Genomic DNA, 17,439 nt, shown 5'->3' on the forward strand with positions numbered 1-17,439 from the left:
ATTCTCATCCCTAGTCACGTACACCTTCACAAGGTTTATTCTCATCCATAGTCACGTACACCTTTACAAAATTAAAATGGAGTTATGGTATCTCTACCTTTATACCCTTTTGTAACTTGCTTATTTCTATCGACTGAATCAAGATCCATGTCATAAAATGATTAATCTTCTATGATACTGTTTTTAACAGCTGTATAATAACCCGTGTGTCATGGCAGACTTTGTTCAGTCAACCCTAGTTATTGGATATTTAGATACTTTTTTCTGTACGTAAAAAAATTTTACATAGCATTTATAAAACCATTTTCATAATCTTTAGGGATATCCAAGATTATGTTCGTGGATTGAAATCCCTGGTAGTGATCGCTTCTCGGCCTTTTGGCTAAGATCAAGTGAAATCCCTGCTAGTGAAATTGTTGGGTTGAGAATATGCATGTTTTTTCAGATTTTTGAACCATATTCCCAAAGGACCCTCCAGAAGGGGTGTGCCAGTTTGATACTCTTGCCAGGAGTATGTGAGAGTATGTTTCCCAGCACAGTTATTGATTGTGGGAATTACTTTTTTAGCTTACTTCTGAATCACAGGTACTTTGATACATAGCATATAAAATTGATCTCTTAGTGCTGTGTTAACTTCACCTTTTGGATTATGTGTAAGGTAGATTTCTTTTCTGTTTGTCATCATTTTTGTGAAATGTGTATTTGTATCTTTTGCCTATTTTTTCATTAATACGTTCATTTCCCCCCCCCCCCCCCCCTTACTGGTTGACGAACTCTTTCAACGGTTAGGACATTTGCTCTTGGTCTGCCTTATATGTTAATGAAGTTACGCCCCACGTAGGCATTCGCCTTCTGACCTTGTGGACGGAGGCCACTGAAACGGAGGAGCTTTTGGTTTTCATATAGTGGGACTCCTAACTCTTCCTTTATGGTTTATGGCTCTGTTGTTTTGTTTAGAAAAACTTTTCCACCCCACCCACCCCCACAAGTCGTGTCAATGTTTATTCATACTTTTCTTTTGAAACATGTTTCCTTTTTTTCCCTTTAAATTTCCAAGCTCCTGATTTTAACGGGCAGATACTGTGCAGTAGGGTCCTAATTTTGTTTTCTCCCAAGTAAGTAGCTGGTTGTCCTAATACTCCATTGAAAAGTTCAGCCTTTCCCCTCTGGAGAGAAACGTTTTGTTACAGACTAAATTTTTATATTTTAAGTTTGTTTCTGGTCTTTTTTTTTTTTTTCTCCTGTTTTCTTGGTCTGTACCTTGCTTTGCTCCAGTGTTGTATTTTAAGAATTGTAATTTAAACGTATATTTCAATATGCTTCACTAAAATCTCCCTTGGTTATCTTATTATAAACAATACACGGAAATGTTTCTGTCAAAGCCAAATTCGACACTCTGTGGCTTGGGCAGTGGTGGCCGAGGATCAGAAACGGTACCCTCCGTTTCTAACCAGTTGGGCAGGAAAGAGTCCCCAGGCTAGGAAGGGATGTCTCCTCTTTACCTTGGGATGATTTAGAACCTAACAATGGAGAGCGAGTTAAGGAAACTTAGGAGGGATGAAGCTACCAGTGGAGTTCTGACCAGTGGTAATTTAGCGTAACTAAATTTCCACTTCTAGTTTTCTAGTTCATTTCTTAAAAAAAAAAAAAAAAAAGGGGAGGTGAGGCTTCATTGCTATTGCTGTTTTACAGGTGAATAAACTATGCATGGCTGGACCAGTAGGTGTGACAACTTTAAGGTCAGAATTTGCTAGAAATGCGAATTCTTGGGCTGGCCCCTAAGGTCTTTTTCTAGCCTGGGAGTTGAGAGACCCCAAACTACATTTTCACGAGGTCAGTTTGGTGGAAAACTCCAAAACAGGAAAAATAGTTTGCTTTGGTGCCTCATGTCCCAGAGATGCCTCTTAGAGAAACGGCCTCTCGTTCTGCTCCGCTACCAGGACTCCTGCTTGCACATTACTGCGGGTCAGCTGACACTGAGATACCAGAGTGCAGGCCAGCAACACCTGCCGGTCACAGCCCCCAAGGCCAAGCGCGGCCGGCTTGGGCCTCATCGCAAGAGCAGGCCTTGCCCATCCCGCTGAAAGGCTGTCCCATGTGACACGGCCAGGCTTTCTTTGACATCAGAAAGGGTAAGGAGCCTCGGAACCATCTGAAGGCTCTAGGGACTGACCTCAAGATCTAGGAGCTAGAAGCTGACAAGAGGTTTTGTTCCCTTATTTCTATTGTAATCTTTATTGCCTGACACTTAGCCCTGATGAATGAATCCTTTTTAGGGTTTACAAAGAGCGATTTTGTTCTCCAGCTTCTAAGGAACCCTAGGTGCCAGTTCACAAAACTACAGATTTCCCTGCTCTCCGAAAGCAGAGCATTGCCACCAAGCCTTTTGTAAACCGAAGTGGCGTAAAGCAAAGAAGAAATTACCGTTAATTTATGTGGAAAATGTTTTGAGCATGACCAGGCCCCCCAAAATAGGCTCTCTTACACTTTTCTGATACCTTAGGATACATCTTACTGATGTGTGCACAGAATAAAATCGAGGCAAAGCGCAGATGCTCACAGACGCAGTTCAAAGCTGCCGGGACGGGGGGCTGATGCCAATGTTCTGTACACAGTTCAGTTCTCACTACTTGGGGTCCATGCTGCCTCTAGTGGCTCACTGCAAAACAGGGGCTGAATGTTTTCTCATTTTCGCCTTTTTTTTTTTCTTTTTTGGTGAAAACAGAAATCCTCTTTGGATTTCTTCCAGTTAGCAAAAGCAGGTACTAGTTATTGTAGGTCTCTGGTAAACTGATGGGGTGCGACCCAGACCTTGGAAAAGCAGAGTGTGCCTGTCACCAGTTTGAGAAAGGAGCTTTATCCCCATCTAGTGGCCAAAAGGGTAAATGCTTCGGTCTGCCTGAGCCTCCTACCTTTATTTTGTAGCGCAGACTACAGAACGTAGAGAGGAAAATACGGAAAATAAGACGTTCAGAAAAAAAAAATTTTTTTTCTCTGAGTCAGGATTCAACAGTCTCAGGGTGATTCGCTTTTTTCCATGGCCCTCCACAAACGTTTGGGAAAGAATGAAGTCAATATCACCGCTAACCTCGAGTACCCTGCTGAAGACCCTTTTTTAATTTGTATTTTCTATTCAAGGTAGTGCATTAATAGAAGTCGGTGAATCCATGAAGCTAATGGCTGAGGTGAAAGACTCTCTTGACATTAACGTAAAGCAAACTTTTATTGATCCACTTCAGTTACTACAAGACAAAGATTTAAAAGAGATTGGGGTAAGTCTTCCGGGCTCTAAATCTACCTGTTGCTACTTAAAGTGAAGTTCCTATTTAAAACCATCAGAGTGTTTCTGTAGGGATTCCGTGAAAGCATCGTCTTGTGGGTGGTGAAAAAAATAACTCCTATTTACCTGGCTCACTGGGAAAGAGACCCGGGACCTCTTAGCTTTTTAATCTGTATCTTATTTTTTTTTTAAATTTTTTAGGGTTTTTATATATTTTTGAGAGAGAGAGGAAGAGAGAGAGAGAGAGAGAGAGAGAGCGCACATGAATGGGGAAAATGCAGAGAGGGAGAGAGACACAAAATCTGAAAGAGGCTCTGGGCTCCAAGCTGTCAGCACAGAGCCTGACGTGGGGCTTGAACCCACGAACTGTGAGATCATGACCTGAGCCGAAGTCGGACGCTTAACCGACTGACTGAGCCACCCAGGCACCCCTGTTCTCTATCTTATTAAAGCCAGCTAGAAGCCAGGATGAAGGAACACATTTCCACAGCCACTTCTCACATAACAAAATGATCCCATCACTTTGTAGTGGATTTTTGATAATGAAAATCACAACTGTGTCAGTCATATCTTTTGATACTTGGCACCAATACTGATTATTTTGCACTGCTTCTCAAGGAAACCAATAAACAGGAATTGACATTTCATGTTTGGAAAACTGTTAGAAGTGGCCTTCCAGAGCGCACATGTGAGCTCTCGGGGACCTGTAGGTGATCATGTGCCTCTTGCTTAGTGGTGTTTGTGCATATGTGCACAAACAGCGTTGAGATTCCTGCCTCACCGGACTTCTACTCTGGTGGGGCAGCCTGTGTTGACTTCACGCTGGCGGGGCAGCCGGCTGCCCCGAGGACCTGCCCCCAGGTATCTTCAAGAGTGATCTGAATGCAAGTCCAAGCCAGCTGGGAAGTCATTTGAACCTTGGCATCCTTCCTTCCTTCCTTCCTTCCTTCCTTCCTTCCTTCCTTCCTTCCTTTCTTTCTTTCTAATGTTTATTTGGGGGTTGGGGGGATGAGGGGCAGAGAGAGAGGGAGAGACAGAGAATCCCAAGCAGGCTCCGTGCTGTCAGCACAGAGCCCAACACAAGGCTGGATCTCACGAACCCTGAGATCATGACTTGAACTGAAATCGAGTCAGACGCCTTACCGAGTGAGCCACCCAGGTGCCCCGTCCGCTTTCCTCCCTCTCCTTTCTCTGGGCACGGCGCATCTCATGGGGTGGCCCCTGGACCGTCAGCATCAGCATCACATTAGAAAGGCAGATGCTGGGGCCCTGTTGTAGGTTTCCCAAATGGAGAGTCCTGGATGCCTGGAATTCAGGAAGGTTGAATGAAAAACGAAAGCAACCATTCAGGGACTCCCAAGAACATTCTGCGGCCCCCCCCCTCCAGAATGCACCCCTCAGCCCCTTACTCGTGGTCTCTGGACCCCGGAGTCTGTTGCCACATCCATTGTCCTCTCTCCTGAATCTCCATTCTCTCCCTTTCTAGCACCTCCTCTCAGTTAACATCTGGACACATCCACACAACAGCCCTTGACTCCCGGCACCACACCCAGAGCAGGCTTCCTGAGACGCAGACTGTCGGCAGCTGCCCACAGGGGAGGGACACTGAAGATCCACTCCAGCCTCTCCTGCCCTCTGGGGCCCAATTCTCTGGCCTCTCCTGCCCTTTGGGGCCTGACCTCGGCCCCTTCCCACCGTTACCTGAAGCCCCCCGGGGTGTTTTGCTGTGTTCTGTCCCTCTGTTCCTGGCCTTTCTCCCCCTCCCCTCCCCTCCCCTCCTGGCTAAGTCACGTCACCTCTCGGATCTCAGACGCTCTTCCCTTTGGGAAGCCCCTGCCCTCCCCTGACAGAATCAGGGGCTCCTGCGCTCCCCGCGTGATGGCACTAAGCGCCTCAGGGGTAAGGATCCTGCCTCGTCCACTTTTGTGGCCACGATGTCCAGCATGGCATTCGTGCTTCCAAATTACTAAAGAACAGATGACTCTAGAGAAGGAGGGGTGTCCTGGGGACCGGGGGGACCAGAACAGCCTTTGCAAACGCAGAACCTTAAAACCAAACGCCCCCTTTGTTGAAAGACGTAATACGCCATTTCTTCTCGTGCCGTCGTCCTTGAGGAAAACCACAAGTCCGCCCCACAACGTGGGTCTTCCGTTTGACCTGCTTCAGAGCCGGCTGTGGACACAAATGGGCGGACTTGTGTGCAAAATCCACCTGTACTTAAGTGTTGGCATTCCCCACGCAGCAAAATAGTACTCTAAATGGCTTCCTTGTTACTCAGCTGCCATCTGATACAGAAATGCTATAAAGCTACACTTAAATCCTAGAACGATCGAGAGTTAGGAGTCTACTCCTCAGAAGCCATTCATAGTCTCGACTGTGCTGCTGCGTCTCAGGCCTCAGGAGTGGGGAACCTGCCCATTTAACACACGGCTGACTTCTATCTGTAAGGGGTTTTGTGGGTTCAGTTCTTGGCCCGTCAGCAGCCATCACCCCTGTTTTACAGCCATACACGGAGGCACAGAGGGAGTAACAGATCTGCCCAGAGTCACGGAGCATATAAGAAAGATGCTTCTGGGTTTTTATCCCATATGCTCTCTTCACCTCTTCATTATGGAAGTGGAACCAGTGTTTCATTCACTAAGATGCTAAGTGATGTTACCTGCATACTTCGCTGGGATGGCCTGTTCTTGTGTGTACGTTTGATGTCAGATACCTGTTTTCCAAGGATTGTAGGCATAATGCCTTGCCCCATACAGCTGTCCTGCCGACAGTGTTTCTGACATAGGATCCCTCTGCTGGAATACAAACTGTGATGGGGGAACTTACTACCACACAAGACAGCCCCTTCCGTGAATGCACACGTCTGATATTTATAGTTGTTACATTTTGTTAAAGAGATTCTTTTTTTTTCTTTTTTTCTTTTTTTTTTTTTTTTAAGAAATTTCACCATTTCAGAGGTTGTGAGTGTCTGTTTCTCAGTGTGTACATGTTCACTGGAGGTATTTATTCAACTTGTTCTGTTATTGTTTGGGAACTTTATGGGAGACGCCTAAGTATTCTAGGGGTTACTAGAAATTTGTGCTTTTACAATCTCCTTTTTGGCAAGGACTTGACAGTTGTGCCAAAGGAAACATGCTTGTTTTTGGCAGAGTTAATTGGCTGGAAATTATCTGGATGTGTTATTAGAGCACTGAAGTGAGGGGCCCTATAGACAACTTTGGGAAATGGAATCTGAGTGCTGATACTGTGTCTTTATGTTCATATAGGTATTCATTCTGCCATCCATTTATCCATGCATCCATTCACCCACCCTTTCCTCCACCCACCTGTCCGTCCATCCATCCGTCCATCTGTCTAACCATCCCCCATGCCTTGAGGACCATCAGTAAGGGTAGCCTCTAGTGGATGCTGGGGACACACAGACGTGTAAGATGCGTCCCTGCCCCTAGAATTTAGGTCACCCGAAAGCAGTGGCTGTGATCATGGAAATAACAAAAGTTTCTTTGCCCGTGTTTTGAATGTACAGTTCTCTGAAAGACTCTTTTGTCTTGTTCAGCACCACCTGAAAAAGCTGGAAGGCCGCCGCCTGGATTATGATTATAAAAAGAAGCGAGTAGGTAAGATACCAGACGAAGAAGTCAGACAAGCGGTAGAAAAATTTGAAGAGTCAAAGGAGTTGGCTGAAAGAAGCATGTTTAATTTTTTAGAAAATGATGTAAGTATTTAAACCAACCAGGAGACTTTAATGTGAATGAAAACATTGACCATATGAGTAGGATCAACATGTTGAGAAGCTCTGGAGCCTTAGTTTACGAGAGCTTCCAGAATTTTCCGTAACCGTTATGTCCTGCCTCAGAAATAGCTTCAGACATTTGGCAAGTCCCAACTCAGACCTCAGATCTCAAGAAGGCCTGTTTATCCCAGGACTGTTCCGGAGACCTGCTCCAGCTAGCCCCGGGGAGGGGGATGGTTTGGGGACTTGCATAGCAGACCGGCCTTTGTGTTTGAGGCCATAGCATTGTGACTTTGCAGTGGAACGCGGGGCCCACGTCATGCGTAACGTGCGCTTTTGCTCAGACTGAGAGAAGCACGCTGTGAGGCAGGTGTGTGAGGAGGAGAGGCTCTCCGGTGCCCTGCCTTGTCATCGCGAACATGCAGGATATAAAAGCGTGACCTGCGTTGTTCAGCTGTACCATAGCGGTGCCTGTGGACTCAGGAATGATGAAGGTCTGGACACACATCCCTCAGAGACGCCAGTACCCTGTTGTGCTGTAATTGCCACCACCAGCTTTTATTTTATTTGTTCAAGTGAAGTTAGATTCGCGTCCCTGAGGGGCATGGCGATCCCCACCTGGGCACCATCAAGGCCGAAGGCCTCCCTTCTTTGCCTCACTGACGAGTCCTTGGGCGTTTGTCGTCACTGCCTTTTTCCACCTGCTTCTGTGTGGCGTCCCTGCCCTGATGCTGGCCTTGCTGATGCCCTGAGCCGTTTTGGCCCAGCCTTAGCTTTGGGCCCCCTTTGCTGAACTTTCAAACCCGTGGAGACAAGTCAGAGGATTTATTTATCTGCAAAACCATGTTCTACTTACAATAGTTTATCAAAAGGTACATCAAGGTCTTGCGCTTTTGAGTCAAGTCAGACAGAACGTACGGAGCATCTTTTTTATTTGCCGTGGTGACGTCGGGGGCGGATTAGTATGTTCAGTATTAGCAAGACATTAGTCGCGGAGATAACAGTTTGAAAATCCCCGCGTCCATTAAACCTGAGTGCTGAAAAGCACCCTCAATTATGTTTCTCCTTTTAACATTTTATCAGGGTGCTTACATCTTACAGGAAGCAGGAAGAGGTCTACACAGTTGGCTGTTTTCCTTGTTTATTTATTTTCCCTTAAAAGTAGAACTTGCCTCTTGAGATTGTCCCCAGGCAGCAGGTGATTTTGGTTTTGTCTCCGATTGCTGTATTTGATTCTTCGATGTGTTGAGAAAGTGGGTTTGAAGTGCGGCATGTCAGGTGCACGTTATCCTTACCAGGCCGTCGCCAGCGTTGCCCTTCCGTTCCTGTGCCTGTTTGTGGCGGATTTGAACCCTGAAGTTGAGTCTCGTGAGTCAGACGTGCTGCACCCTCAGCTCAGGGCTGGGTGCACACCTCCGCCGACGGGCTGTGCTGGCTCATTTCGGGGACGGGCTTGCGCCTTCCGGCCTGTCCTTTGACAAGAGCTCCTGGAAACCAGCCGCGGAAGTGGGAGGAGACCGAACTTCTCGGCAGCTGGGGACTGTCCCGCCGCCTTGGGACTGGGCTCCTTCCCCTTCTCTGCCCTCCTGCCCGTGGCCGCCTTTAGCCGCGGTGGTGAGCCGGGTGCTCTGGTTGCTGACTCTTGCGGGAGTGGCGGTGGTAGTGCCCAAGAGGTGGCCGGTGATGGCGATGCCGACAGTGGCGAGGGGGCCATTTCTTGAGCGCTCACGGTAGAGCGTATGGGGTCCTAGGGGCGTCCCCTGTGTGACGACACCCCTGCTTTTGCCTTTCCCCTTCCCGGGGTTATAGTTGAGGAAACCCACAAGTTACTGACCGTGTGAGCCCCAGAAGGCCGCCTTCCTTCTGTTCGTGGGGCACCAGCGGGCAGACCCAGAAGGGGACCGCCCTGTCCTTTTCCGTGTGCGTGTGTCTGGGCAGTCCCTTTGATGAGACGCGGCATGGAAAATCTTCCCCGGTTCAGCCCTTGGGCCTGCCATGCTAATGCGGAGGTGGTTGTGTGTGGGGATCAACAGGGGGCGACACGGTGGGGGAAGACGGGGAAACCGGTGCATGGAGGGAGGAGGCGTACGTACGTGGAGCTCTCGGCCCTGTCCTTGGCCCCTCTCTACAACCAGGCCAGGCCCAGCGGGTCTGCAGCCCTCAGGACCCTGACTTCCTGCTCTCTCCGGGTCATCAACCCCACGTCGAACCTTGCCACTTCACCCCTTGTACCTGTGTCTGCTCGTCCCGTAGGAGGTAGCGGGTTGTGCTGATAACGTCTCTGTGGTCAGATGAGTTTGGCGGACCATAGCGCAGACAAAATTCGCAGCCTTCTTTGTCACCAGACTTTTCAGAGTCTTTGTATGATAATGTGAAAAATTAATCTCTACGAGCTTGCTAAGGATACTCTGGGAAGTCTCTCCAACTTGTTTGGCCACAGAGCTTGTCCACAGCATCATCGTTATTGCTGTCATTTCAAGGGACGGGTGCCATGTGGCATAAGGTGCATTAGGAAATTCCGGACTCGCTGAAAGAAAGCACCCAGCCAGGAGTGGACGACCTGAAATCTGGTTCTGGTCTCGCTTCTGCTCAGCTGTTTGCCCCTGGAGAGTCGCTTCGACCTACAGGTATCGGGCCCGACGTGAACAAGTGCAGGGAAGACACCCTTTGGAAATATGAAGTGGGGAATAGAAGTAGAAGAGGCTGTTATGTAGGCTCCCGCCGTCATTGGCTTGCTCAGACTTTCTCAGAAACTCTGAATAAAGCTCTTGCCCCATTGGAAAGGGCATCTGTTTGTGATCAGACGCCTTCAGCTTCTCCGAGGAATCCAGAAAGAGTGGAAGTCTTTGAGACGACAGAGCAAGAAGTCACTTTGATGATAGCGATTCCTATCGAAGTTGGCCTCCCTTGGAAACGTGCCATTTCGGTCGTGAAAGGGGACGGCTTGTCACGTTCCAGAACAGGTGCCTTTCCCTCATTCAGGCATGCCAAGCACGCTGCAGACTCCAGAGATCTGGGGGCAGGGCATTACCTACTCATGCCCAGTATCTCTCCTCGTGCTGTGGCCCTCAGAACGTGCCTCTCGGCCCACCTACCTGGCTGCTGACCGGTCCTGGCAACTGACTTCTGAAGATTCTGAGGAGGACAGTTCACAGGGTATGGGGACGTCTACACTCTGCCTCCATCCCCATGGCTCAGAACCCCCAGCAGCCTCATTGGCTCATAACCGGCCACTGGTTTGCAGCTAAAGAGAGGGTTTTGAGGTAGAGTGCACCCCCGGGCGACACCCAGTCGATGCACGGCCTCTCGCCCCTGGGAAGAGAGCGAGGAACCACGGCGTGGGGTGGAGTCAGCCGTGAAGTCCCCAGGCTCAGCCACGCGGGCACGTTCCCCACGGAGTTGGGTTCCTGTAAGTCTCAAGGCAACGGCTCCCGTGCCCCGTGAACAGGGGACCCTGACCAGGGCTATTTCCATTGCTAGGTTTTGCTTCTTTTGAGAGGAGACTAAAGCAGCTCAGAAGTAGCAGTTTCCTCTTCCTCTTGTAACAAATCACCGCACACGTGTGCCTTCAAACAACACAGATCTATCGTCTTCCAGACGGGAGGTCAGAAGTCCTCACGTCACGATATTGGCAGGGCCGAGTTCTGCCTGGAGGGTGTAAGGGAAGCAGCCATGTCTTTGCCTTTTCCACCCGCCAGAGGCACCTGCTTCTCCTTCAAAGCCCACTGTGAGGCATCTTCACACCTCTTACTCTCTTCCTCTGATCACCTTCTGTGACCCTCCTGCCTTCTTCTTCTAGGACCCTGTGATGACACCGGGCCCACCCAGATAATCCAGCTAATCCCCTAGTTCAAGACCCTAGTTCAAGGCCATTTTCCTGTCCACCACAAGCTCTTCCTGGTTCTGTTCTGGTTCCCCTGGTCGCTCGTGTGGCCTCTTCCTCCCTCACTGTCAGCTTACTGGGAAGTCTGGTCGAGTTTCCTGCCTCCGGTGCCTCGCATGTGCCCCCATCTGGACGGCCAGGGCCGTTGACTCTGAGATGGGAGTCAGCTGTCTGGCGGTTCTCCCCTGTGTGTGTCGTGCGAACCCTTCCACGGGATGAGGTCACACCTTACTCGCAAGGTGGCGCCGGCAAAGGGGTGGCACCGGTCTCAGCGGAAGCGGAATGAAACCTCTTTTCTCATCCCAGTGACCTTCCCCGAGTCAACAGATGGAGTGGTGTGGCCCGTGGAAGAAACGCTCTGCCTTCTGGACAGGGCCTCGCAGGGCCTGGCTTCATCGCTGCCGTGTTTCTGCCTGTCCTGGGGTTTGATTCCAGCTGGGGATGGGAGGCAGAGGCCACCCACAAAACACCTTGCCGCTTATGGCCTGGAATCCTCCCTGTTCTGGCATAAAGGGGCAGATGGTCCCCTTGTGACAGCGCGTGGCTTCACTGTCAGCCTGAGACTTTGCAGCGGAGTCCCAGCTCTGCAGGAGTTGTGTGCAGCAGGTGCCGTACCGCACTGCAGTCCCTCCCGGGTTCTGAGGGGCCTTGGGGTTCCCTCCCTTCCCGGAGTCAGCCAGAGAATGAATAGTTCCAAAGGCACCTCTAGATCGCCCAACCTCTTTTAGCCAGCCAGCCAGGACAGCTGGTAGTCTTTCCGTCTGCACCTCCCTGCTCTCCACGCCCCCCCCCCCCATATGTTTCGAGGAATATTCACTTAGCTCTTTCGCTGTTCCTTTGAAAATGAGAAACGTCAAACATATTTCAAAGTGGGGATTAAAATAGAAACTAACTTTACTGAAGACGGGGAGGTGTGGCCCAGATTTGACCCAGATCGCAGCTCTCCCACCGTCGGGAGGAGAGTTCCTTCTGCCGCGCGTTCTCCTGTGGTCGAGTTAGACCGAGGCATTGGACTTGTTTAAACGTCAAAGCCAAAGAGGTGAAACTTAAGAGACCTGTAGGATTTTGTAGGGGCCCGGCTGTCTTTGTTTTGTTTTTTGGGTTTGGGGAAATTTAAGGCCTGGCTTGTTGCTTTTCTAGTCACAGGGCGTGGTATGGTCAGCGTAATGCAGCCGGGTTTCCTCGTTCAGATGCTGATCACAGTGGGGCACACGCGGAACGGATGGCTCAAGTGTGCATTTGAACCCATGTTTAAAATGCTGGGCGCGGGTAAGGAAAGAGAATGAATAGGCAGCTGAAGCATGGTCTGGAACAACAGATGGGAGCAGCTGGGGTCTTTGAAGGTGAATGAATCCATGGCTGGTTTTATGGGGTGAGTATGTAGGGGTGAATGAGCAGGGCAGACTTTGCCCCAGAGCTACTTAGGACATGGAGGTGATACATTAGGCTTTGGGGAATCTTTGGAAGAGGGGGATTGATTTCGGTGTGTGTCCTTCTCTGGAGTTCCTGGGACTCGTGCTGGGGTCCTCGTCACCTCAACCCAGAGGTCCTGCCTCTGAGGCTGGCCGACATCAGCCTAAGGGACCCTGCTTTTGCATAGCAGCTGCTCGGACACGTTGGGGAAGCAGGGAAGCTCCCAGGCCCCACAGGAGAAGTCTCTTCCTCGATTCATGCTTCCCCAGGTCTTCTGGGCTTTCTTACGTGACTTCGTTTTTTTGACATCCACTGTATTTTGGTCACTAACTTCATGAATGTCGTGATTCATGGGAACGAGAGATGCCAGAGGCTGTATGGTTCATTCCTTCTTGCTGTGTGTTTCAGGGCGATGATTTTGTGCTGATGGCAAAAAACAAAAACAAAAACAAAAACATCTAGGGAGCAGGCAAGCCTTTGCCCTGGTGCACACTCTGTCGCTGATTTCGCCTCTTACGTGAGAACAGTGTCATTTACTTAGTTTCTTGATTTGACTTAGCTAGAAAATGCCCGTAGAGACATTTCACTAAGAAAGCAGTTCATTTACTAAATGTTGGCCTCACTTGTAATTGGAAAAGCTTTATCTCTCTGTTTTCAGATCCGTGAACATTAGAGCGCAAAAATCTCCTGGGAGTATCATCTAATTGGAAAAAACAAGCTTTTATCGAGTTAAATCAAATTTTAATCACAAATAAATTTGAACATGGTTTTCCAGAATCTATAGCTTTATACCGTGACCTGGGTGATTATTATGCGGGGCTCCGAGATAAAAATGAAATGCAATGAAATGGACCGGAGCCGGGGAGGACACAGGGCTTCCCTGCAAAGCTGGCTCTCTGTTGCTGGTTTCCCTTCTCTCTGAACACTACATAGGCTTTGGGATGATTTTGCACTTTCGCTGCAGGTAGAACAAGTCAGCCAGTTGGCTGTGTTTATAGAGGCGGCTTTAGACTATCACAAACAGTCCACAGAGATTCTGCAGGAGCTACAGAGCAAGCTACAGATGCGGTGAGAACCTTTGCGTTCGTTACAAGCCCGGACCGCAGGGTTGGACCCCGTCAGAATCAATCCCTCTGTCTGTCCCTCCGTCTGCTCCTTCCCACCACACCATCCTGTTTTGAATTTTCTTTAGCTGGCTTCCACGCTTGGGTGTGGGATGGCACTGAGAGAATAGACTATGGGGCTCCGGCCAATGGGACAGAGCCGGGAAGAGCAGTCTGGCAGGCTTGCTCCCTTTTCGTGTTTCTAAAGCCCTTTTCTGTGACCTGTGTTCAGGGCACCCAGACACAGTTGCTCACCCTACAGAACCGTCCTGGCTTCATGGCTGATTTGGGAACTTAAGCTGGGGATGGCGATGGCTTATACCTCCCTGCCAACGTCTAGGGATGTGGAGAAGTGTGACACGATACTCAGAAAATATGTAAAAAGATGTGTTTTTACCTCACCAGTACAGATGTGAGGCCAAGTTCATACTACTGACTCTTAGAGGCGTTGAAAGAGTCCAAAATAACCTTCTAATGATCAAAGAAAGACTGCTGTTTCTTTTAGCCTTTAATGATGCTGTGTTCTATACTTCTCTGAAAATTAATAGTATCATATGTCGTGTGCCCAGTGACCCTATTAATTAAAGTAATGGGTTAACAAATCTACCCTTTTTCTTGACCGGGTTTTGTAACAGAATATCGTTTTTGTATGAGATTATGATAATGGGAGAACTGGGAGGGATGTTTGCTTAAATCAGTGCCAGAATGCTAGAGGGAAGACACAAGGTGGGGCTGGTCTCTGAAGCCTCCAATTCGGTAGGCGGGGCGTTCGCGCAGCGCTCACGTGAGCGTGTTTGCATAATCCTCTCTATGAGCAGAAGGAGAGAAAAGGCAGCCAATGCTGTGGAGTGTCCAGTGTAACCCTGGCGCCTGACCGATGCCTCAGAGACTCTTACGAGAGACACGCTCTTGCAGATACAAAGTTGAAAAACTCCACTGGGCACCTACACCTATCACTTTGAGCTACTCACGAATCAGTGCGTAAAAACCACCCCCGTCACGACTGCCACCCGTCACCCAAGTCTGTAGGCTCCTCAAGGCAGAGCAACTGTATGTCTGGAGACTCGGGCTTCTCCCTCGGAAGTCTGACCGGTCTCAAAATGCATATTTCAGAATATCGGCCGCATCCAGCGTTCCCAGACGAGAGTATAAGCCCCGGCCCATAAAGAGGAGTCCTAGTGAACTCAATGGGGTGTCCACCACCTCGTCAGCGAGGACAACAGGTAAGATGACCATTGTGTGTTGCTAAGTGTGCTCTTCAAGGAGGTGCTGCCCGAAGCTTTTGCTTACTGCTTGTTGCTGTATTTGGTGTGACCCTGTATTTGACCCTGACTTTTTTTCTTTGGGTGTTGGGTGAATCCCCTTTCCCACCCCATTAGTGCCCCTTTTCCTGCTTCCTGGTTTTGGATACTTCTGTCAAGTTTCGAAAACCAGCACCAGGAAGAATTCCATCACTTACTGCCTTCTAATACGTTAAAACCTTGGCCGTGGAAACTTCGTGCTACATTGTCCTCTGTCTTTACATTTTTAACTCTTTCAAAATAGTTCCTTAGTTTTTAGAAAAGTGTGAACATTTGTTGAGTTCCTGCTATAAGCTAGGCACTGTCTTAAGTGCTGCATCATTATTTTTTAATTAGACAAATGACACATATATTCTTGGCTGAAAGGATCCAACAGAGAAAAACAACATTCAGGTGGTGTAAGTCATGCTGGAGGTCTTTTGGTCACCCCCTCCATCCCTGTCCCTTCCCTAGATGTAGCTGCTGTTAACAATTTGGTATGAGCACTGTCCTGTTTATGTGCGCGTATACGCATACACCCGCATTATATACGCACAGTTTTAGATTATTTTCTGTTTCTCAAATACAAGATCTTACTAGGTGTATTCTTCTGCATCTTGCTTTTGTAAATGCATCGCTATCTTTTGGAGTTATTTCCGTGTCATGCGCATAGATCTATCTCTGTCCCACAATTTTTTAATGGCTTCATAGTTTTCCGTTATATGTTACCATTACCCTATTAGTGGACGCTAAGGTTGTTTCCAATTATTTGCTAAAAACAGTATACTTTCATCTGCCTCCATGTGCTCAAGTCTTTCTTGGAAGTGGAATCCTGAGTTAGAATGTAAATTAGAAGTGATAGTAGCTATTGCCAAATTACCTTTCAGAATGGGCACAGTGCTTTTGACGTAGTAATGCCTGTTGCCCCACACCCACATCATTCGACTTCCATTCTTGCCAAGCATTCATGGGTAAAAAATTGTGTTCTATCTTCCTTGTCGTAAATAGGGAAGTTGAACATTTTCTTCCTTTCTATATTTTCGTTTGCCATTTGTATTTTCTCATGTCTGAATTGTCTGTTCGTGTAATTTATTTGTTTTTTCTTTTAGGTCATTTACTTTGTCTTATTATTCATAAGAATTCCTTACATATGGGGATATTGATAGCTTTTTTTCTGCAGTTTGTTGTTGTGTATGTGTGTGTGTGTTTTGTTTTTTGTTTTTTGTGTTTTGTGTTCTCGTTTTTTAGTTTTATTTAAGTGATCTCTGTGCCCAACCTGGGCCTCAAACTCACGACCCCAAGATCAAGAGTCACATGCTATTCCTACTGGGGCCAGGTGCCCCAGAGTTGTGTTTTTAGAGTTCTTTATATATTGTAAACACAAGTCCTTTGACAAATACGTGGTTTGAAAATATTTTCTTTCACTCTGTAGCCTTTTATTCTCTTAATAGGGTTTTTGATAGATCAAAAGTTTTTAATTTTGGTGCAGTCCAATTTCTCATTTCTTCCTTTTAGGATCATGCTTTTGGTGTGAAGTCTTAAGAATCCTTTGACTAGCCCAAGATCCTAAAGATGTTCTTCTGTGCTTTTTCCCCAAAGTTTCACACTTGCACATTTCAGTCCATGGTCCACTTTGAATTAATTTTTGTATGACGCTGAAGTTGAAGTCTCATTCACCCATGAATTTCAAACTTCTCTGCAGCACATCTGCCTGTGGGAGCTACGCGGTCTGGATTTTCTTCCAATGCTATCACTATCCTTTCAGATTTTTTTTTTCAATTAAAAAATAAAAATGATGGGACTAATATGTGTATATAGTCCTAAAAAGAAAATGGTGCTACAAGGCCTTTAATGAAAAGCAGCTGTCTCCCTTTATGCCCTCTCCCCATCTTCATTTCCTGTTCTCGGAGGAAAGCACTTTCAGCTCTTTGTTGGGTATTTAGCTCCATTGTTCTAAATAATACGCTATCAGTTCTTGATTTTTTTAGTTTGGGATAATATCTGTGGTTTCCTGATACGGCAGATGAGCTCTTTGCTCCCTGTCCTCGGCCTCCCATACACTTCCCCGTCCCACTTCCTCCTTCCTCCTTCCTCCTTCCAGGTTACTCATAATCACCATTTTCTTTGTAGAACCATCACTTTGATCATGCAGAACTCTTACGGTGCCTCCCCTCTGTGCCTCGTTGTTGTGTTCAGTGTGGTGGCCTCTGCTGCTTGAGGGAGACACGGGCGGGCCCGTGACATTTCTGGCTGCTCTTGGGTGACTCACTTGAGTGTGTGAATGCGGGTACACGCAGCACTCAGAGCGCTGCCTCATGTGATAGTCACCGTGCCATCTGGATTTGAAGCTGGGCTTCCCCTTCTCAAGCTCTGGCCTGTTATAAGTGTGAAGGTTGGTGTCAGGAAAGGGGTTGTAGTTGGCCTCTTCTCTCTTTCTCCGTCTACCACTTCTGTTCTTAAAGCTCCAGGGAGCATATTTCCAGCTCTCTTACAAGTCTTTTTAAATGTCTCTCTCCCTCGGGGTACCTGGTAGCTCAGTTGGTTGAGCATCCCAACTCTTGATTTTGGCTCAGGTCATGATCGTAAGGTCATGGGATTGAGCCCTGCGTTGGGCTCCACACTGAGCATGGAGCCTGCTTGGGATTCTCTCTCTCTCTCTGTCTCTCTCTCTATCTCTCTATCCCTCTATCTCTCTCTTCTCTCTTCTCTCTTCTCTCTTCTCTCTTCTCTCTTCTCTCTTCTCTCTT

At 48.0% G+C, this 17,439-nt stretch overlaps 1 protein-coding gene across 9 annotated transcripts in view; it reads left to right on the forward strand.

Annotated features, from left to right (window-relative positions):
- The window catches only part of SH3GL3 (SH3 domain containing GRB2 like 3, endophilin A3), a 116,867-nt gene that overhangs the window by 76,772 nt on the left and 22,656 nt on the right, over positions 1-17,439 (forward strand). For all 9 annotated transcript variants that reach the window (XM_049614325.1, XM_049614329.1, XM_049614330.1 and 6 more), the window contains 4 exons: positions 3,139-3,272; positions 6,837-6,995; positions 13,274-13,377; positions 14,526-14,635. In XM_049614325.1, the coding sequence (XP_049470282.1) occupies positions 3,139-3,272; positions 6,837-6,995; positions 13,274-13,377; positions 14,526-14,635 (507 nt within the window). The remainder of the gene's footprint in view (positions 1-3,138; positions 3,273-6,836; positions 6,996-13,273; positions 13,378-14,525; positions 14,636-17,439) is intronic.

Source organism: Panthera uncia (assembly GCF_023721935.1).
Source record: "Panthera uncia isolate 11264 chromosome B3 unlocalized genomic scaffold, Puncia_PCG_1.0 HiC_scaffold_2, whole genome shotgun sequence".
Lineage (NCBI taxonomy): Eukaryota > Metazoa > Chordata > Mammalia > Carnivora > Felidae > Panthera > Panthera uncia.